Genomic DNA, 22,711 nt, shown 5'->3' on the forward strand with positions numbered 1-22,711 from the left:
GCCCCGCGGGCGGCTCCTATTGGCCGGGCCCGCCGTCAGTTCCCCGCTGCCGGCTGGCCGATTGGCTAGAAGCCGCGGCGGGGGCGGTGCCTCGGCGCGGCGGGCGGCTCCCGGCGGGCGGGCGGCTGGCAGTGCCGCTGAGCCAGCGGCGGTCGCGGTGCCTGCGGGAGCAGCCGGGCAGCGCCAGCAGCGCGACACTCCCTCGGCGCCTGCCGCACTCCGCCTGCCTCAGGTGAAGCACGGGGGCTCCCTTCCCCTTCCTTCCTTCCTTCCCCTCCCCTCCCCTCCGCCTTCCCCTTCCCTCCCGGTGCCCCCTTTGTCTGCCCGGGCACCCCGCATGCCCCTTCCCCATCCCCGCCGCCCTTCCCCCGGTCGCCTTTTTCCCCTCCCTCCCTCCCTCCATTTTCCCCCTCTCGGTGAGGTAACGGGCAGGGGACATGGGGCCGCCGGGCAGCTGTCAGGGCTGACAGGCTTCCGCCCCAGCCCTCCTCTTCCTCTGCGCGGGGCAGGAGGGAGTGACAGGGCAAGACGAAGCTTGCAGCAGAAGGGCTCGCAGGCAGCTCGTGTTCCCGGGCACAGCCTCTGACAGGCCCCGGGAGCGGTCCCTCGCCTCGTCCCGGGGGCCCTACGAGACCTGGCTGCAAGGTGGGGAAAGCCCCAGGGTCCCCGGGCCGCCCCCAGGGCGGTGGGGACCCCACGGGTTTCGTCGCTGGGAGCTGCGCCTCGTCTGCCCCTCGTCCCCCTAAATTGGGGTGAAAGGAGCTTGGAAGCAACGCCGTGCTTCTGGGAATCAAGCGGGATATCCCACAAGCAAACTGCGTTGCTTCAGAAGCTCCCTGTGCATTCAATGCTAAGCTCACTTTCCTTTTCCTCCTTACAACCCCTGTCCTCTTGGTTTTCTCCAGAATCGCTATTTCTACCCCTCAACCTTGCTCTTCCATGAATTTTTCTTCTGTATCCCTCTGCAAGAGTGTAAGCTTTTTTTCCTGAGTGAAAAGCTCTGCTCGAAACCGAGTAATCTGCAAAGTAATATGTAGGGAACTTGTGCTTCATCCTTGGAGAGAGATTGTAGTAGATGGACTTTGCTCTGCAGACCGGTTTCCGTGCCTCTGCCCTACGCTGTAAAGAAATATAAGGTAATATGCATGGAGGCTGTTCAGCTACGGCTTGAAAGGTTAAATTGCAAGTCCTTAACTCTCGTATACGGCTTCTGTCCGGAAGCCTCGATATGGTAAAGTTTTAACTCCAAAATAACAGCGCTCTAATCAGTTACTGCTTGTGTAAAGATGCTTTTGAAATTAGTCACTAGGTAACAATGTGACTAAGTTCACTTATCCGTGGCATTCCAATAAAAATGGCAAACCATGGTGCAGATATTTATTGACTCACAGATGCACTGTCTGCAACTGTAGCTCTCCTTCCTGAAGCTGGAATGAGATAAGCAAATATTTTTGTTAACTTGAAAGTTATAATGGGGAGGGGAGCAATTGATAAACGTTACTGAAACTGCTCGTAGCACAAAGGGGTTTTGAAGTTGTTGATCACAACCACCAAAATGGTATAAACGCATAAAGATTGTATTGCTGATCTGACCTTGTAAAAATAACAACGGGGTGAAATCACGCCATGACTCCGTGGAACTCTGTGTCAGGTGGGACTGTCTAAATTGATGTGTACCCCTTCCTTATGGCTTTATTGGTCGCGTTTATTCACAGCATGTGCTATCTTTCTGGAGGTGGACAGGCAACATTTTCAGTAGCTTTAACATAACTGCAAAACTGGTAGTGATCAGATCTTGTCATATTTCCTGGCTTGGCACCTCAAAGTGAGCATGACCAGCACCGAGCTGGTGAAGTTTGTGGTGGTTCTTGTAATACGGCGTCATCTCTTGGATGATTGATTTGTATTGTTAGGATCTGATTTTGGAAGTTCCCTGGAGTCTTGAGACTTCGACCCTGAAGTTTGCTCAGTCAGGTAGCTCGTGGCTGTTTCTGTATAAACAGGATGACTGAATTGTTGCGTTATGGCAGTCTCAGAAGAACGGGTGTAGAAACTGAAGGCCTTTTATTGGACTTTGTTTCCAAAGGTTATTAGGATATTTCTACCATGGTTCCGAGTTTTCTTTTTTTTTCCCCAAGTTATTCCCACAAGAAAAAAAATATGCCAGGATGGTATCTTCATCCTAAGAGAAGAAGAAAGAATAATCTGTTCCCCCCACTCCATTATTTTCTCTAGATGATTGTTGATATGTTTTACAAAATTTTGGGGCCATTAAGTTGAGAGAACTATACCCAAATTTAAGTGAATCAGTATTAAATGAGTGATAAGATAATGACTGTAGTTGTCAGAGGGTGAAGGTGTGTTCAGCTGTGTAGCAGGTGGTGACTCAAATACTCGCTTTGGAGCTGAAAACCGTGTCTACAGGAGTCAGATGCCACAGGTGCTTAAAACTTTTCTCAGCAGTATTTGGCACTGCAAATATTTCTAGTACAAATGCTGAGACTTACGTTTAGTACTGCAAAAAGCTGTCCTGAGAACTTGAACCGTTATTGCCTTGGCAGGTCTTAAAAAATGCTCTATTAAATGTGCGTTATAATGAATAATTCACGGGTTAGTCACATTCAGGTACAAGGGAGAGTATGTTTATAGCCATGGCTGCTACTAACTTCATGAAAAAGTACTTCAGTTGCTCCGTGAGATGAAAGTAGTCTGCCAATACCCCAAAGTTCGGGTTTTGTCCTGTTGCTCCCAGGGTGCTGAGCAGCTGGGAGAGGGCACTGTCAGAAGCGTTGTGATTTCCCAGCTGATGCTGGAGTTCTGCTTTTGTTTTGGGTGGAAGGAATTACTTGGTACCTTAGGGTTTGGAAATCGGCTGAATCTTTGGCTTCCACCGCTAGGCCTCGTGTCTTGTCCAGATTTACGTCGCCGACCTATTGGTGTGGCTTTGATAGGGATAGGTTGTAAGTGGACCCACTGGAGGTACAGGAACCCTTCTGGTTAACGCAACGTTTACCGAAAGGGGAAGTCGAAGCTAAGGTTGTGTTATCCCCCACCCCTGTGTTCTGCATCTGCTTTTTTGCTTAGTAACCTCAGGTTATTGGGTAACATACTGATGACTAAAGTGTACTTTAGAGGCCCAGAGTCGGTTCACATCTACCAAAAGGTGTCCAGGACTTTCATCCTGAGTGAATGGTTTTGTTAGTTTGATTGAAAAATGCACCCAGTGCCCTCTAACATCCATTCTGATTTCTTGTATAAATATCTTTTTAGTCTTTGTTTTCTTAGTAATTGAGGCACAGCTGTTTGCATGTTAAGTAGAGAAATTGTGTGCCTGACGTTAAGTCTTTTGTGGGTTGGAACAAAACTATAATAGCATAGGATTGCCTACAGCAGCATTGTTTGTGCTGGCAATTGCTCTAGCTCTTAGTGGTGGCTTGGTGAACTTGTACCTTAAATTTCTTTTCAGTTAAGGCACACCATGATTCTAATTGAGTTTTCTAGTGTAAAAAGATATGGAAATGAGCAACCTGATTTAAGTAGAGTATGATGAGACAAAAAAAAAACACAAATGCAACTCCTGCCCTGGAAGCTAATGCAAATGGGTGTTGTCCAACTAAATGAAATGCATTGGTTTACAAGTTCATCTTAATTTCATGCCAGTGTTTAATTATGGTTTATCCCCTTTACTTTTTTTTTGCAGCTGTGAGAACTTGTTCCGAGTACTTAAAGTAATAATTTCAAAGCTGAGATTCGTCTCGCTGCGCTAGGTTACTGTAGCACTTTAACATCTTCTTACCAGCCTCCAACCCAGTCTCATTCAATATAATGCGTTTAGTCCCTGTGGTAATGGCCATTCAGTCCGTTGGTGTTTGGAACAGTATCCCACCTCTCTGAGCATCCTAAAAAGTCTGAAGAAATAGTAGTGTCTACAGTTTTCCAGTAATGAAACTATGATTGAATTCATTGTATGGTACATCGGGAACGAGCTCTGCGAAGTCATGTCCTTTTTAAACATGGCAAAGAGGAAACTGTAAAATCGATCTAGCATACTTGTCTACTGCGAGTTATTTCTTTTACAAGTACTACAAATGTATTGCTGTTGGATGCAGAGAGTAATAATGAAATATAACTGCATACTGTGGTTTGACTCTGTGACCTCTTTATGAAACTTATACCTCTGGAGTTTTGTACGTAGGGTTTGGATTCTTCTTGTCTTCATGACTACAAGTTTAAATTTCTCTTAATGCGTGTGTACTAACTCTACTGAGGGTAGTAAATAAAACCACATGGATGAGTGATTTCAGCAAACTCAAGCTAATAATCAATATATGTGGAGGGAAACTGAACTTGGAAATGTGTATCAAAGTCTCTGTAACTGATGAATACTTCTATTCATCAAGAGCTACCATTTTAATGAGTCTCGGCAGGAAATCCATTGTGATATATGCCTCAACGCTGAACTGGAGTTCTGATTTGAATGAAAGCAAAGTAGATGTTCAAACTTGTTTAAAAAAAAAAAAAAAAAGAGGTTTAGAGAAATCTTACAGCTTAACTTTGATAGTCCTGTGCAGCTAGATCTTTTTTTTTTCTGTTGGGCAGCTTCCTGTTTAAAATACAAGATTTAAAGCATGCTCTTGTAATAGTTTACTTCCCGTTTTATTGTTTGTAGTGATCAGAGTACATTTGTCTCTGTTTTTCTTTTAAGGTCAAGACTTCACCAGTTTACTTGAATTTAGGCTCCTCAATCAACGTTGGAGGCATAGAAGATTTGACTTTAACCAAAGTCAAATGTGTCCAACACTCAACTCTAATCTTACTGACATATGTAGGCTTGATCTAAACATCCAAGAAAAAAAAATTGGAAACACCCAACTGAACCTACAGCAAAACTTCAACCAAAAGCTTAATTTCAATGGTTTCAGTCTCTTTCTCCAAACGTGACTTAAAACAACGTGCTTATTAATTTGTAGGTAACTCTTTAGACAGTAAGCTCTTTTTGGCAGGGACTGTTACACTGTAGGTCTACCTGCCATTTAATGCAAGAGATTTCAGTCTTGCTGTGCTCAGAATCAATGCAATCGATTATTATAAGAAAAGCATGAGTACATTTTTCATATTATTTTAATTGATAGTCTGTATTAGCACTTAAGTATATTTGATTAAGTATACGATGCTTTAATTTGAGAACTCGACAAGAAGTACTGAATGTAAATCTGAAGTCGTATGAATGAACTGGATATAGAAGTTGTTAGCTAAGCACTTCATGAGGTAAATTGACTTTTAACGGTTTTATTCTGTGGATGAAGAAAAATACTCTGGCTTCAGCTCTGGCTAAGTTGTTCATAGTTTAAAATGTAGAGGAGGTTGTGTACATTTTTTGGGGTGTTGGTGGTATGTTTTACTGTTCAATTAGTGAAAGAAATCTGAGGGCATGCATTTTGGTAGATCCAAAATGTTGATGGTGAAGGTATCCAGAAACAGGCAATATAATTCCTAAATCACTGATTGTGGGTATCTCATCTAGAAAACAATCTTAGTTAAATTTACAAGCAAAAAACAACTAAAGTAGCCCAAGAAAAACAATTGTTGGTGTAAGTGGAATGTGATACATTTGCAAAATACCACTTAATATCTTATTCTTCCTAGATGTTCAGATGCCTTTGTTTCTGCTGCTGTCTGACATCAAGTAAAATGTATTCAGACTTTACAGAATTGTTTAAATACATGAATATGTGTATATGGATCCAGGTATATGGTGGAATATTTACAATAATAAGTACATAGATAACTGACACTGTCACATTTCACGTAGGCATGTCTGATCTTACTGACAAAGGGAGTTTTCATAACGAGGAGCGTAAGTGCAAAATAAGGTAGAACTAGGCTTAACGTAACAGGCACAAAAACTGTTTAAACTGTGACTTAGGGTTTGTGACAAACCAGATCATGTGGCTTTCATCCTCTGGGTCAAATTGCAGTATGAATGTTAATAGCAGATACTGAAGTCTTTGACCTTTTGTTTCACAGTAAAAATATTTTGAGTTATTTTAGTGGCCCTTCCCCAGTCTGAGTTTTGCTTAGATGAACTTGAGCTTGCAGTTTACTGCAGTGTGTGATGGGAAATGTAAAACAAATACACACAAACATGCAGAGGAAGATGCATTAGTAGTCATAGTTTCCCTTTAAATGTGGGATTGTCTGTTTGTTAGACAGAGTGGTGTAACTTCTAAGAATTAGGAGGGTGCGCATTGTCCTTACAACATTGGCTGTACATGTGCATAATCAGTTTATCTTAATTCGCACAGTGGGGGCTCGTCTTTTTAATGTGGTAAATACTAAGTTTTTCTTAATGGGCAGAACTGTATAGAGACCTTAGTCCTTAATAGATTTGGGTTCTGTAATTTGAGTTTTTAGAGCTTGATGTAGATTTAACTGATGAATATTACCCCGTGGTGTGATACCAGTTATATCGGGGAAGAAATACAACTGCAGTAATGGTTCAGCTCCTGCTTGTGTAGATAAGGGGATGTAGTGCATTGACCTGAGCCACTACAGTCCTGTATATAGTGTGTATGGTCATGGACAATGTTGCTAATGATGGTGGAAATGCATGAAACAGTTCTGATACTCTGTGGTTGGGTTTCCTCATCTTGTTTTTTATCCTGTTACAACAGAAAGCAGAACTTTGGTGGAAGCTTCCAAACCCTATGTGCCTCCTCGTACTGGGAGAGTGGAATGTCAATGAATGTCAGTCTCCAGTGAGAATGGGATAAGTTTTTTCCTGTAAAAACTATTTTCCCGTAATGCTAGAAGGGAGAAATCTTTGTTCCTTATAGCCATAATTGTAACAGTTCAGATGAGGTTCCTGCTTCGATTGCCCTTGCTTTCACTTCATGTAGAAAGATGAAAGTCCTTTCTTGCCCTTTAATACAAAGATCAGTGCTTCAGAAGATCCACGGAGGAGAGCACAGTCGGGTGAATTCTAAAATAAGAGGCACTTAGCACTGGTCCTTTTTAAAGATTGATGCATTTGACGCTTAGGGAAGAAAGCACAGGTCAGGGACAGAGCAAGCGAACCAGAAAATGAGCGTGAGGCTGAGGCATACAGGGCTCCTTGGGCGCTCCGCTGCCTCAGAGGGCTCTCTCTAGGACGCTGGTTATGATGGAAAGCTAAGGAGGGAGCCACGAAGCTGTGCAAGACCTTGGCTGTAAGAGGGAAATGGTGCAATCGCAGCGTTTCAAAGCTTTCCATCCTCTTGATAGTTAGGGTCAGCGAGGCGGTTCTTAGCCTGCCCTCCTTACCCATCCTGAAGCCTGAGGCTATGCAGCTTGCCACGTGGGAGTTGCTGCTGTCCTCATGGCCAGAAAGAGTCCCTGTTTTCCTGCTCCCACCTCCGAGATCACCTTCGTATGCAGAAGTGGGTCCAATTAATGACTCCCTGCCAGCGACAAGAGTTGATTGTCAAACTTTGACCCTGCAGAGGTGGAAGACTTACCTGTGGCAGGGTTTCTCCTCCCACCTCCATAGCTGCTGTTACTGCTGGAGCAGACTTTGAAACGAGGAAGTAGGAGGTATAGCAGAAGGCTGTTTGTACACAGGCATGGTTTTGCACAGTAAGCTGGGCTGTTGGTGTCTGGGGAAGGTTGGTTCTCCAGAAAGAAACCCTTTTTGAAATGGTTTCCGGGCGTGTTGGAAGTATTTCTTGGTTCTTTTTGATATGAGCTGGAAGAAAATCCCGATTAGTGATGCTGAGACCGAAGCAAGTTCTTAGTTAAAAGAAGCAAGAACAACTAGAATAGCTTGATAGGATAACTTGATAATATTAGCCACACACATGCTTAAATATTTGTCTCCAAAAGACTGGACCAAAGCTGTATTTTTCTCTCCTGTCTTTTAACTAGATGTAATTATTTTATTCCTTGTTCCCTCTTGCGATGAAAGCTGGAGTTGACAGAGATGATAGGGGTGCTAGCTGATATCAAGCTGTCCATTGGCGGATCTGCCTTGTGCCCCCGAGAGCTCTTGGCAGATATCTTTCTAGCCTTAAATCAGAGTATCAGGGAAGGGATGAAAAGTGACCTGGAGATAACAAGGACGGGCTGAAACTTTCCAGGTTTCTCCCCCCTCTCTCCTGCAGGGTCCCTGGGGAATTCTGCCTGCCTGCTCAGAACTTCTTGCAGTCCATTCTGCCTCCTGAAAACAAGTCAGCCAGCAAAACAGCCCGAACAGCAGGGATGGGCTGCAGTCTTCTGAACTACAGCTGTCTCCTTAAGTGGGATTACTTTGCTGAGTGGTCACCAAGAATGTGTTCTCCCCCTGGAATGTTTTCCTTGTGGGCACACTGTCCCTGGAAGAGGAATTCTCTCCTCTGCTGAGAAGGCATTTACTGTACACAGGCTAATGAGAAACAACAGTTGCAGAAAGTGTATTATGCAGGATTGTAAACTTTGAATATTTATTCAAAGTGAATGGGGTTGGGTGGCAGCCAGCCTAGCTTTGTCATGCTAAAGACTGGACTTGAAATTAACAGAAGGCTGCCCTCCCCCTCCCTAAACCCGCGTTTGGGGTGTTTAAACAGCTAAAACTGATTAACTCTCTTGGTGCCACGTACCTTGTAATGTGGCAGTGCCTCACTGAAGTCAGAAGGTGCCATTAAAATGCGAGGTAGCGTTAACTTAGTTAGGGAGCCTTGCTTGGCCATATTTGCCCATAACCTGCAGTGGTTAAATTTCTTTAGAGTATGCAGTGCAGTTGCCCAAGACCTTTTCTGTGTTTATATAGTCTGTGGTGAAACCTCTGCTGTCCCATTTCCAACGTTTGGTACCCAAGCCCAGCCTTTTCAGATTAGCATTGATTTCTGTTACATCTCTGTGCACTTCACCGGTAGCTCCTGTTTGCAGCATGGGTCTGATCTTGTTCTCCACTTGAACGGTGGAGAGAAAAGGCAACGACTAAGCTGGCTTGTAAAGACCGTGTCTTCCTTGTGTGTGGCTTTGTGGTGTTTGCAATTTGCCGTGAAAAGTCCTGGCTTTGCGGAGCAAACCTCCTGTGTCAGCTGTTATAGCAGAATGTGCAAATGCTGCCTCATACATACCAGAGAGTGGTGCTTGACAGCTGATGAAAAGAACTGGATGTGCAGAAATTGAGAAATGTTTATTCTGCGTTCGCTGTTCTGATATCTGCCAGCTACCTCTAGGCCACCTGGAAGAAAGAATCCCCTTCGGTTCCCTTCTGTCTTACGTGCAGCCTGGTCAGTAGGTCACTCTTGTGTAACACGGGTATTGCTGGTGCTTGAGATACCTGGATTCCTCCTTTCTGCATTCTTGGAGCCCTGTGCTTAGAGAGAAAGCGCTTCAGCGCTCTACCTTGTGTTCAGCTTACAGGAATAAACAGGGGAGCTGGCAAGTCTGGGCAGCGCTACAGTCAAACCGAATGTGCAACAATAATTGCCAGCAATCTGCATTGCAGTTGTGAAATTTGTCTTTCAACAATGTATTCTGTGCGTCAGAATGTGACTCGGGAGGAAAGCAGCGAGCTACAGTAAGCCTAATAGCAACCATTATGAATCCCAACTAAAGCTGAACTAGAAGTAATGAGTCAGTGTGGCAGCGCGGCGTGCTGAACAAAAAGGGTGAGCGGAGCCGAATGCCTCTGCAGCTCAGGGGGCTATCTGAGGGAGCGCTAACTGTGAATTCGTGAACTTGCCTGATGTATTCTCCAGTGGGCTAGCTGAAATTCATGGTCCCTGAGGAGTTTTTTCAGAAGCATCGGGCCCTGGTGTGTCACAGTGCGACTGAGAAATGAGCAGATACCGCCAGACCCTCAGTGCCCCCTTCCCTTCCTCTCCTCCCCGCTGAGATTCGTTTCTCACCCACAGTGATTCAGACTCGGGTTTTTGTCTAGGTGTCACCTAACAAGCAGAGTAGTTGGTGCTAGCAAACTTCACAGTTTCCTTTCCCTCCAACGTCTTGGCAAGGGGAGCTGTGAAGTGGCTGTCTCCTATGTCCTAAGCAGGCGAGAACTGAACAGTTTCCTAGCGAATCCAAGGGAACGAGTCGGGGGTGGGATTTGTTCTTTTTTTTATTGCTGTTGGTTTGTGCTCACAGTTGTCAGCCTGGCCCAAAAAAGTCTACTTACCGTACTTTCTAGTTGCGTTTAATGCAACTGTTTCTGTTGGTGAACTGTGTTCAGCTGACTGGGGAAAGTGAAATAGTTGAGTTCGCAAAACTAACGCGAGTATTAGCTCTTCGGATTGCACATTAACAGGGATTCCTGGCGGATGAATGTTCCTGACCAAACTTAGCTTGAATCACCAGCCTCTTCTCAAAGTCGGATTATTTTAAAATGCTGTGTGTTAACAAAGAATCAAGCTTCTTCAACCAAGCGAAGTTTGGAAGCGTAACTGACTGGTAATGCTGTAGTTTCCTAGTGTAAAAGTCTTGTCTTGCCTGAAGAAGAGGTGTACATTCCTTCACGCTGTGAAAGGGCTTTTTGTGTTGTAGCCTATTCTGTCACAACCCGCTAAAGGTAACGCAGCGTGGAAAAGAACATGGGGACTTTGTTCTTGAAATGCTTCAAAATGCGAGATGTGTAAACAAAGGGAGTTGACTTGGTTTAGCCCGAATGTGTTTGCGTTGCTATTTAGTGTTCGTTCTTTTCATCACCCTCACCTGAAGAAAAGTCTGAAACTACAAAGGACAGCATGGCTATCTCAACTTCACCAGCAGTTTGGGGAACTTCAGGTCCTTTCCTTGCCTAGTGCCCTGATGCTGCTAGTAAGTGTGATGCTATAATTATTGCCATGAAAGCTCTTCTTACTAGGAATTCTACATCCACTTCAGCCCTTACCTTGCTAGTTTGGCCTAGCACGAGCTCATCCTATTGAGCAGTGGCTCAGTCCCAGAAACAACAATTCCGTGGCCGCTGACAGAGTAAAGAAGGGGGGGGCGGGTGGGGAGATAATACAAATAGTTCTGGAAAATTAAATTGCAAACAGATAACGTTCAGTGCTTTTAGCAGTTGCAAAACACTAACTCAAAGGAAAGGACCTGTAACAGAGGCAGCTTTTAGGGCTTTCCAAGCTGGACAAGGTTTAGGTTTTTGGGGAGCACTTGATGCGTTAAGTAGGGAGAGGAGCGTGTGAAGTGTCTCGTAATTTGAGCCTTAAAGGTATGAAATTATGGGGAAGTCTAAAGCAAACTTCTATTCGTATGATGAATTCAAATGAGGGTTTGGGGTAATTCTGCCTAGTTCAAAGGGAATGCATAGCATCCCAACGTAAAGCCACCATTTAGTTTATTCATCTCAAAAGAATCTGCAGGGAAGTGCATATACAAAGGTTTCTCTCCTTTTTTTAAAGGGTGGACTAGAAAATAATGTCTTGGCCCCCTCTTATTCATGACTGTATGGATCACTTTTCCTTCATCTGTATGACTTCTTTGGGGCAATTCTGTAGCTCGTTAATTGCCTCTTTGGGCACCTGAAATGGGGGAAAAGCAGCACTGTTTGACCACCTTGTTCTTCAGACTGCTAGGAAGCACACTAAGGGAGCGCACTGGGTTAATAGGGAAGTGACTCTAGTATTTCATTTTTGGAAACAATACTAGGAAGGAGGCATTTGAACTCAAAACAAGGATAACCTGTCTTCCTTCTGTATTTTTTTTGTCTGCTACCTGTAGAATGGTATTGCATTAAAAATAATGTTAACAGTACTCTCATCTGACGGTTGCACAATAGCCATGTGAAGATAAATGTCCTTGCCCCATACAATTATTTACACCCAAAATGCAACCTCCTAGGCAAACAAATTGCTTCCTAATTTGTTCCTAAAATGGTAACAACTTGTATTTAAAAGAGGGTTGTTGTCAGCTGCAGGTGTTTACTGGATCAACTGTTGCTTACGGAGTCCTTAGAAGTACCCAGTGACACGTGGCCCAAACTAGGAGGATAAGTTTTGGAGACCACGAGACAGAACTTGCTGAATCTGATTCCTCCGTTGGTGCTGATCTTGTGGACGAGGCAAATGAATGGTTGGTTTGTGGTATTGCTAGTTTAGAGGCCCTGTGGGGTAGAAGTCAGCCTTGAGGATAGCTGTAATAGCAGGTTATCTCAGCGTGATCCTCCGGCTTCTTACATCTGCTACCTGAGGATTCTTCCATCCTGGAGCATAGAAAACCAGTCTGAGGTGGTGAGAATAAAACTTGTTTTCTGCTGCCGTGCCACAGGGTAGTTCTCAAGTCTGTTTAAGGTTTGAGGTGCAGACTGCTTTCTTTTAATCTCCCCACTGTTTAGTAGCGCTGACACTAAAAGAAACTTAGTGTTTGGGGAGATTTTAGAACAGCCGTGTTAGGCCATTTGTCTTCTTACTTGGCTAGCTGTTGTTTTCGGTCCTGGGAAGAAGAAAGGGGTAGATGCTGCAGAGTGATCCCTTAGGGGCTGAAGAATGCTCTCTTACTGTTTTTGAGATAATTCAGGTTGGTTTTTTTTTGGGGGGGGGAGGAGGGGGATAATTCAGGGGGTCTCCTCCTGTAAATGATTTGACTAATCTCTGTAGCTACCATCATTCCTTAGTTCTTAGGATCTAGAACTGGCTGGGGATACCCCTTGAAAGATTTCTTGTGGTCTAATTTATCCGACATCCATAAAGAGCTTTATCCCAGAACAAATCACCAACATTTGTTGGCTGCATGGACTCTTAACAGCCAGGGGGTGAGGACTGTGTTTGAGTGTAACACAGGACACTTCAGATGGCTGGTTACTTAGGATTCCTCAGGAAATGATGAAACTGAATTGAGCTGAAGCATGCTGCCTCTGTGTCCTGCCTGATTATAGCCAAAAAAGGCAACTGGTTAGATTCTTGGGAGTTGCATAGGCAGGAAACTGTGTAATGGAGGGTAGAGCACAGCTGCTGCCTTGCCAAACCTGATACAACTCTGAACACAATTGAATTCTTATTTCTTTTTTTCCTCCTCCTCTTTTTTTTTTTAACCCTTTGGCCACAACCTGCAGAAGATACTCTGCATTCTCAGGGACTCTTGACATCTTTTGTTGAATTGTTATCCTTCTCTATTTCCTACTTACATTGTCAGGCTAGCTGCTGTAGTCTGGTTCTGGGGTTCTCTTGGCAAATTAGATTTTTCATTTCAATCAGCTCTTGATTGCTACATCTTCTGCCTGCAGCAAGTCTTTTCAATGCGTACCAATCCAAATCTGGATTTTTTTCAATAAAAATGTGGAAAGCCAGGGAGGTGGAGTGGCTCTGAGAATCGCCATTGTGGTGGTGGAGGTGGAAGTGTCAGTGACCCTCTGGGGAAAGAAGGATGAGGTAAAGTGTGGGATAGCTGTTTGGCATTTCCTGTAAGGCTTAAGACAAAGATTTTAAACTCAAGCTAAAGGAAGCAATTACTTATAGAGTGTTTTTTTTTCTTTGTTTGCTGAAGAACTTTTGACTGTAAATATACAGCTGTCCATGGCATTTGGCACAAAGTTGCATACCACCTACTGCGATATGTTTGTTGAAATGAATTTCCCTGCATGCTTACAAATGACTGGTGTGGGCATTTTGTGTCCATCTTTATTACAGCTGATGCTTTTCTGGCTTCATTGCCTATGAATGCTGAGACCCAGCATCTATTGTTGGTCTCACACACGTTTCAGGAGTTGACCGGCTTCTGTTCTGCCCTCGATATCTTTTTGTTGGAGTTATCTATGGGCAGACTTCACCTGTTTGATTTGTAGGCTGGTGTGTAAATACGGGTATGTTCTGTAGAAAAGTTATCCCAGTAGCTCCTGACAGCCCTCTATGACACAAATATTGAGATTTTAATTTCCTGTTCTTTCTTTGCTTAAGAACTCTAGCTTCTCTCCAAGTTATGAAAAACATATTAAGGATGCTGATATATTTGCGAGGAAGGATCCAAGAAGTAATGTTTATGGGACCTTGTAAAGAGGCTGTTGTTACATGGTTAATGAGCCTTGACGCAACGCAGTTCTGTCTCTTGATTGAAAGGGTTCCTGAATGGCACCAATAAAGTTGTTGTCTTATTAACTGGAAAATCCCTGGCAGTTGTGCTCTGGTTTTGATGAAGCAATAAATCTATGGTGCCATTTTCTGAGTATGCTGCTTAAATATTCTTCACGTGGTGATGGAGCTCTATCTTCTACCCAGCCACAGCTTTCTAAGTACTAAATGGAAGGCTCTTTGTGGAGGATTTTGGGCTGTAAAGTTTCCTGACCACAGTTTTTTTTTTTTCTGTTACTGACTTGAGCTATCTTACTACAGAACATAGACCAGGAAAGAGATACCAGCTGGTGGGCTGGGTGTTGCTACTAAGCTGGTGGTGAAAAGGATTACTGATGGTGTCTTTTAGGAGGAACGTGTCTCTCTTGCATTGTCTAGACTGGAATATGTCATTTCTAAGAAGTTGTGATTTTTTGATTCACAGCTTATCAGAAGAAGGAGAAAAGAAGTAAAAATGATAATTAAACTTCTGTGGTGATTTTTCTGCTCTACTAAGTAGAACAGTGACGGGCTAATCTTACCTGAAAGTTACTGACATAGTATCTGATGCTTGGCACATCTTATGAATTGTTTGTTGCTTGCCATTTAATGTGCTTTCTTTCTTCTGCCAAATAACGGCTTCCAAATGCTTAACGGTCAGTGTTTTGTTGTTGTTTTTTTCTTCTTTAACTGCTTGCTAGTTTGTTTTTTCACATCCTCTTGGCAGGCAAAACCTTGACCTTATTGGAAGTTTGACAACTTACCAGTGCGCTTACTAACATGAAACTCAAGGAGTGGGAGGCATGCTCTGACAGCCAGGGTCTCAGAGTACTTAGCATGTGCCTGTCTGCAAGGAATTTGCAAGGCAACTTGAAGCTTTAAAAACACTTTTCTTTTTTTCTCCTGTTGCAGGTCCCCAATTCTAAAACAAAATGGCGCAAAGAGATGCAGATAAGTACCTTTACGTGGACAAAAACATCATTAATAACCCCCTGACTCAGGCTGACTGGGCAGCTAAGAAGCTGGTATGGGTTCCCTCAGAGAAGAATGGGTTTGAGGCAGCTAGCCTGAAGGAAGAAGTAGGAGATGAGGCCATCGTGGAGTTGGCAGAGAATGGGAAGAAAGTGAAGGTGAATAAGGATGACATCCAGAAGATGAACCCTCCCAAATTCTCTAAAGTGGAAGATATGGCAGAGCTGACGTGCCTGAATGAGGCTTCCGTGCTTCACAACTTGAAGGAGAGATACTACTCTGGACTGATCTATGTAAGTAATCTTCTCCATGGGGGTAAGAGTTCTTGATTACATAGTATGAGAACCTACTGTGATCAATTTGCTTTTAAAGTGTGTGTTAACCTTTCCTTTCCACTATACGCAATTCTCATGTGACTTAGCTTCTTCCCTCTACTTAAAATTTTTTCACTAAACTATGCCAATCCCTCTCTAGTTAATGTTGGAGCTTTCAAGGAATGCTGTGGTAAATCTGTCTTTAACATTTTAACGTCTTCATTTGCAGAATGTTTTGAATGCCATCTAGCTTTCTTTTACCAAGAAGTGAGAGCAGTTGGAAAGTGGTAAACAGGAAGTCTGAACCGAATCAAATAATAAAAACATGGTCCTAATATACCTAACATCTGAGTTGCTTTTTCCCACGTCTGGAGCTTCAGTGGGAAAGAATGCTAATGCCAAGCTGTTTTTTACAAAAATTCTGGATCTCAGAATGTGCTACTAGAGAAGGGACATATGGGCATATGTGAGCTTACAGATGGGAAATGCTTCCTTTATTTTTTTTCACCCAAAATGGAGAAGAGCAGAGATTTTTCTTACAGCCATGGAAATGACAAAGATACCATGCGTGGGCCCAAAGGCCATACCCTCTAAAGCATGCAACAACTGCTTTGCTGCATACCAAAAGCAATAAATAGGGAAATGTGGGGAAGAAGAACTTGGAACCTTGACTGGTTCTACAGTTTTCTTCTGATTTTCCTCTTTGTGTGGCCTCAGACGTCTGTCCTGGTAACCTCTACTTTATTAATACTCTGCAGGCATAGAATGAGTAATAAGCTTGATGGTAACACAAAGTTTGGATGCAGTGGCTGCTTAAAAGAGGAACCAGCGTTTCTTGGTTTATTTGTTTTTGAACTACCCACTGCTTACAGAATTAAAACGGATCTGCCTGAAGTAAAATCCCGAGGGATGTAGAAATGCCGGATATTCAATATTTTAAGGCATTAAAAAGGCATTACTGTTTTTTCACAGTAAATTAGAAAATCTATTAAAATAAAATGTATTAAAGAAAGATTTTGATATATAAACATGCATATTAATTAGGTCCTAGATGAAAATATGTCTAGGTGTTTTTTTCCCCTCATTTTGATTCCAAAGCCTAAAAGCTGCCTCTTTTTTTCCTATGGAAAAGGCACCATAAATAAAAACTTTCTGCTCTACCTTTCTGTATGTTTGGGTGTTTTTTTTGAATGCCTACTTCTTCATCTTGCCCAAAGGAATCTAGTCATTTACCTAGTCATCTTATGAGGCAAGCTGTACACGATCTCCTCTGCCCTAACAGAGACTGGTGGTATCTGTGATACTACATAGCTGGAATTCACCCTCAGGTAGAAACCTCTGAACTGTTGCCTTCCAAGTTAGGGAACACGCGAACAAACTAGAAGAAATTCTGTCTAGTGCTGTGACCACTGCTCTTCTAGAGTGCATGAGGATGTATAGACAACTGCTGCATAAAGCATCAGAGAACATCTGAAAGGTGCAAAGCTGATACAAATTTAGTTACCGTCTGATCTCAAAATTTTGAGACTTAACATGATTAGAGGCTGATGCAGTTAGTTATTCTGTGTAGCTGAATAACTCTTGACTATTGGTCAAAACCTGTTGTCAGAGGGAAGAATCTTGGTCTTGTGTTGAAATAGGATGTGCAAGATTATGTGTGTAACATTTTTAGAACAGGAAACATTGCTAGGTTATGTAATAAGTTGAAAATAACTCAACAGCATCTTGAAGTTTATTGCACACTATGCAATAAACTTTCACATATCTTGTAATATATCCTCTAAAACTTCAGAAATGGTTTGTGACTCTAATAAAGTGAGTTCTTCTAGTTAGATTTTAAGAAGTATTAAAAAAAAAAGAAGCCTACACCCTCCACTCATATAAACTTACAATAGTAACGCTCTATTACAGAGTCTTAGACTTGCCAAAAAGGTTGCACAAAACTGTGCACTTGTGAAACGGACTGATCTTACCTGTCAGCAGTTCTCAGCAAGTCGGGAGATTAACATGAAGGCTTAAAATACTTTCATTGGAGTGGCTGTTGGTGGATCATTAATCCTCTTGAAAATAGTACATGCGATATATCTCTAGTATAAGGGTCTATGGAAAGATCATAAACATAATTGGGTTCTGTTCTTGGCCTTTCTGCCTTCCTTTGCAGCAGGCCTGTGTGCTTTTTTCCTCAAATTTAATTTTTCCGTCTACCCATTCTACCAAAGGAAGGGGGAAATCTCGTGGCTGGTGCAGAGAAATTTTGCACAGGGAGGGTCAAGCATTTCAAGAGCTAAGAACTTGAATGTGACACCAAATTGCAACTTCCGTGTGCTCATTGGTTCCGTGCTGAGATGACTTGCTGATAGGCAGATTTTCATATTAACCTTTTGCATTCCAAGTGCTTTTATCAAAAGATCGTTTTCAACTTCTGCGTTAAACTACCACGGCTGCCTTATTGGTATTCAGTGTGAAACTCAAAACTCAACGTTAAGTCTTTCACTTATGTCACTGAAGTTAACAGATGCTAGAAAATATCCTTTCTGATGCTGTCAGCTTTGTTCCATGCTGAAGAAGGTCCTTTCAGCTCTTCAGAGCTAGTTTAGCTGTTAAAATAAAAGTAGTTCCTGTTTGGCCCTCCAGTGTGTCATTTGAAATAGTAGTTTTAAGTTAATGCCAGAGTTCTATTTTGAGCCAGTAATGTCTGAAACAAATACACATCTCCAAGCCAGCTGTGCTTATAATAGATTAGCCTTTCAACTGGAGTGTTGGGTTCAATTCAGGTATTTAGGCACAAAAGCCGTTACTTGTGCTTTAATAAGATGAAGATGACTCTTGTCTTCCTCCTGGTAGGACCGACAGCTTCTGCTCAACGTAACTCATTTGCTTCCTATACATAGCTCTGTCAGCGTGCTTGACCAGCTGTCTTGACACGGCGGCCTCCCTCAGTTGCCTATCCCAGCGCTGGTTAGTTGTCTCTTTATTGGACAAAAATATTCTCATGCATCTGTCTGGATGAGATCATTGTACTGCAAGGAAACTTCCCTCAGGTGTTTCTCCTGGCAAGTGGAAGCTGGCAGGAGGTGATGGAGTTTTCCTCCAAACCTGCTTCATCAGTCTGACAAAATTAATGCCTTCCTTTTTCTGAACTGTTGCTCTGTTCCAGCAGACTGCTTCAGTCCAGCTTCCAGACCCTTACACCATTTGTATTTGAAAAGTGACATTTCTCCTTTGTCAGCAAACATTGCCAAAAAAGTCATACAAATACAGATGAAAAGACTTTAAATTCCATGTGGAATATTACCGCAGCACTTGCTACTGCTTTTCTTCTGCTTTCACATCTGGTCTCCTGTGGAGTCAAATGAAGTGTTAGAAGAGAACCTGTAGTTTTATCAATGTAAGCTATTCCCATCCTAAAATAAGGAAAAGGTATATTGTATGAACTGTGAATGTGGTACTCTAGAGTAGACTGCTTTCTACCTCTTGTTCGTGCCCTGTCTTCCAGTAGTGTAGTCAAAGATCAGGAAAGAAAGACCCAGGCTTTCAGCTGCTATTTTGTACTATGAAAGCATGGTCTGCTATGTTGGAGAACTGAGGCAGAAGTTAAGGGAACTAGCATTGCCAAGACTGTTTCTGCAAACTTCTTAAACAGTTCCTTTCCAGCACTATCTCAAACCTAACCCGATTAGAATTGAACTGAAGTTTAGCTTCCTGGAATTGTAGTCCTATGTGAAAGGGTTTCATCCAGCTTTAATAGCTTCCCATTTTGGAAAGAAATGCTTTTCTCTAAGTTATTTAAATCTTCCTCAATTCATAAAAAAAAAAAAAAGTAAAATAAAAAAATTAAAGAAAAAGACAGCCCCTTAAGTAGGGTGAAAGTTGTATCAGATTTTTTTTGTTGTGAATCATTTTTTCATTCTGAATCAGCTGTGTGAGAAGAGTGGGCTAATTGCCTGAGGTTAAACCAGCACCTAGAAATTCTGGATATAAGACTGTGTAGTAGATGCTATTTTCACCCTTCTTATCACAATAGTCTGGTCCTTACCTTTATCTAGCTAAAGAGGCTAAATCTGATTGCTTTCTGTGCTCATTGTGGAGAACTCTTTACCCACATCAGAGCACTCTTCATTGAGCAAACAATAGAAGAGATGGTAGCAACAGAAAGTGCCAAGTGTACTCTTCTGGTAGCATTGCAAGTTGCTGTAGAAAGCTTCTTATATCCAGATGTTTCAAACAGCTGCCTCTAAAATTATCAGGGAGCTCTAAACCCCAAGAGCAAGTCTTGGAATGCTATCTTAGAACATCTAGGAATCTAGGAAATATTCCTATTCACAGCAGAGTCAACTCTGAATCCAGCCTAGCCCAGTGATCTTGAAAAGCTCCAAGGAATACACTGGTCTTATTTTTCTCTAGGAATTATTTTGGCTTGATTCTCTACATTGGAATGGTGCTTTTATTAAAAGGGTAGGAGGGAGGAACAACTTCTCTTCAAATAAACCTATGTAAAATTCTACCCTCTAGAAAGGAGACCCATCTAGTCTTTCCCAGCTAGAGCAGCGTCTGCCTATTTACTGCACACCGAGTGTAAGTGAGCAGGGAGATAACTGAAAATAAGCAAACTGTGCTCCTATTCAAGGAATACATTAAGACCTCACAAAGTAGTTTGATGCCACCAGTAACATTCATCCATTGGAAGTGTTTGGGGTTGTGTTATCTGTTCTTTCCCGTGTTTAGTAGCAATGAGTTAATATGAAAACTGTTGAGCACGGGCAAGAAGATCTTGTACATCCTGCTAATGAGTGCCATGTGTGAAAGGGAATATGCATCTCTGTATTGTCTTTACTGTAATATCTTGCTGTGTCTCTGCATCATCTGTAACATTTCTGGACGTAAGAAAACTGATTTGTTGTCGTGAAGTTTTATTAAGTTGTAACTGAGCAATTACTGGATAAATATATCCAGTAGATAGAGAAACATTAGGCAGAACATAACAAAATACATGGTTCTAGGAGCTGAACGCCTATCATATGTAATGAAATAGACACTTAAATATCAAAAGGTTGAGAAGAAGAAAAGCCACTCCTAGTGGACTGTTAATTAGCTAGGGAGTTGGCTAGTTTGATTATCAGTGTGACTAATGTGTCAGTTGATGCTTTTTGTGTACTTTGGAAAGGTTGAGTACCATCCAAGTCGATATAACTTCAGGTGTTGCTGAGATTCTAATATCGCTTAGAAGCACTTAAAAAGCATCTTTTTTTTTTGGAAGTAATACACTGTTAAAAGGCATGAGTGTACAAAATTTTAACTCCTGTTTTTATTTTTGGGGCATTTTCTTCCCAGACCTACTCAGGCCTGTTCTGCGTGGTAATCAATCCTTACAAGAACCTGCCCATATACTCAGAAGAAATAGTGGAGATGTACAAAGGCAAAAAGAGACATGAGATGCCCCCTCATATCTATGCCATCACAGACACAGCCTACAGGAGTATGATGCAAGGTGAGTGCTGACTGAGGTAATGGCTTTTTTGTTGAAATAACAAATCAAGGTTGCAGTCAAAACACTGTAGGAGAACAACACTCACTGCTGTCAAAAGGCATTGCTACTTCCTTGTTCACAGGCGCCTGACACCTACTTGGTACTGGCTCTTGTGCTCAGGTGATTTAATAGCTTTCTCCTGTTCCAGTGGATTGAAGAACCTTGCTTCAGAATATAAGAAGGGTCTGATATTCTTTAGCAAGAGCTAAACTGGACATAAAGGACGGAACGGTGTGAATGCATGTGGTTCAGAGAAGTAGGCAAGGAGAACTGAAGTGGTAAATTTTCCTACTCTAAGTGATGATCTTACAGAATCATAGCTGTAGATGGGCAAGTATGTGTATTGGAGTTGATGGAGTTGTTTAACAAAATTATTAAAACCCAGTCATACAGCTTGGTTGGAAGAAACGAGCTTAGTATGCCATACATTTTGAAATGTGATGATCAGTGATAGTTTTACTGTCGAGTTGTTTGGTTACATTCTTGTTCTGTTAAAAATAAAACTTCCTATCAGGCAATATTAAATACATCCGTTGTCTTCTTATAGAATAAAAGAAAGTAAGCAGATTGACCTGTTTCCCTGCCACCCTGCTGTGCATACCATGGGGAAGTAAAGAGTCAAAAATACCTGCTGCTTGTTTGTCACTTGAGAACTTAAAAATGGAGCTCTGAAGGTCCTGTGCATATCCCTCCTTCTGTGAGGAGGTCTTTCACAGAGAACGTGCTTGTGTATGGGTTACTTGGAAGGTGGTCGGGTGTGGAGGTATTCTGTGCTTTTCTTCCTGTACTTAGCTAGGTTATATGCAGAGGCACGCTTTGTAACGTTTAAAGGACAGTTTGATTTGGCATAGTTCGTATAAATTAGATACTCCTTTATTTTCTGATAGATAGCAATGATGATTAAGGTGTGTGTCTCTAGGTCTTGTCATTAGTCTCAGGTGTTGAACAAAGGCCAGATACAATAAACATGCTTTACAATTCTAATTAGTCTCTGTTCTAAAGGGTTCTGCATTTTCGCTGCCCTCACTACCACTTGCACTTCCAAGCATAGGAAAACTATAACAACATGATTATCCAGAGTGGAAAGGGAGCGAGAAAAACTTCTTCCACTTGCCTGAGTTATGGCTTTAAACAAATTTACCATGAGAGCAATGCTGAAGAAGGCTGCTAAGGTGTGGTGCCATGTGGATCAGAGCACACCGGAGAGCTAATGTGATGGATAAATTAAGCTGTGTTGGTAAAAGCCTTGGGTGTGGAGGGGAGAGCCATACTGACATGCTGCAGTTGGACCGGTGGCAGGGTACTGATGGCAACTTGTGGACGATATGACAGCTTTTGAGAAAATACTCCTATACTACTTAAGTGTTGCTCTGAACGGAATGCTGTATCCAGAGTGTGTGTGTGGGGACCCTTGAACCTGGATCTACGTATGCCCTCACTTCCTTCAAAGACCGAGAAGCACGATTGTCTATAAACCTCTTATCAGTGTTTCACTTCCTTTATTACTTCCTTCTCTCTTGCCTGCTCCTTGTCAGCTGAAGTACCAACATATATTTTCCTTAAACGAGGTATTGACTAAACCCTACCAAATTTATTGTTCCCTAAAAAGATCTTTTCTACATAGCATCAGAAATGGGCTCTGTGGCAGTGTTGTAAGAGACCAAATAAGTCTTTCTCCTTCCACAGTCAACAGTTAAACCATTTGGAACTGCACGGTTTTGCATCTTGTCCTTTATCCCTACCATACACCATCAGGATGTGGCAATGGATATCTGGACAGCCACAATTCTGCAAGAAGGAACAGATGACATCTACTTGTCTGATAATGGGTCAGAGCTGGTGGTTGGTCTACATGGATAATTCCTCTCCTTTTCAAAAGAGGTGTCTCCATCAGACCA

The 22,711-nt window shown here is 42.4% G+C and overlaps 1 protein-coding gene across 1 annotated transcript in view; it reads left to right on the forward strand.

Moving 5' to 3' along the window:
- Positions 1-89: 89 nt before the first annotated feature.
- The window catches only part of MYH9 (myosin heavy chain 9), a 69,348-nt gene continuing 46,726 nt past the window's right edge, over positions 90-22,711 (forward strand). Inside the window, exons 1-3 of the mRNA XM_083836736.1 lie at positions 90-232; positions 14,913-15,265; positions 20,618-20,774. Of these exons, the coding sequence (XP_083692862.1) occupies positions 14,933-15,265; positions 20,618-20,774 (490 nt within the window). The 5' untranslated portion in view covers positions 90-232; positions 14,913-14,932. The remainder of the gene's footprint in view (positions 233-14,912; positions 15,266-20,617; positions 20,775-22,711) is intronic.

The sequence above is a fragment of the Anser anser genome, assembly GCF_964211835.1.
Source record: "Anser anser genome assembly, chromosome: 1".
NCBI lineage: Eukaryota > Metazoa > Chordata > Aves > Anseriformes > Anatidae > Anser > Anser anser.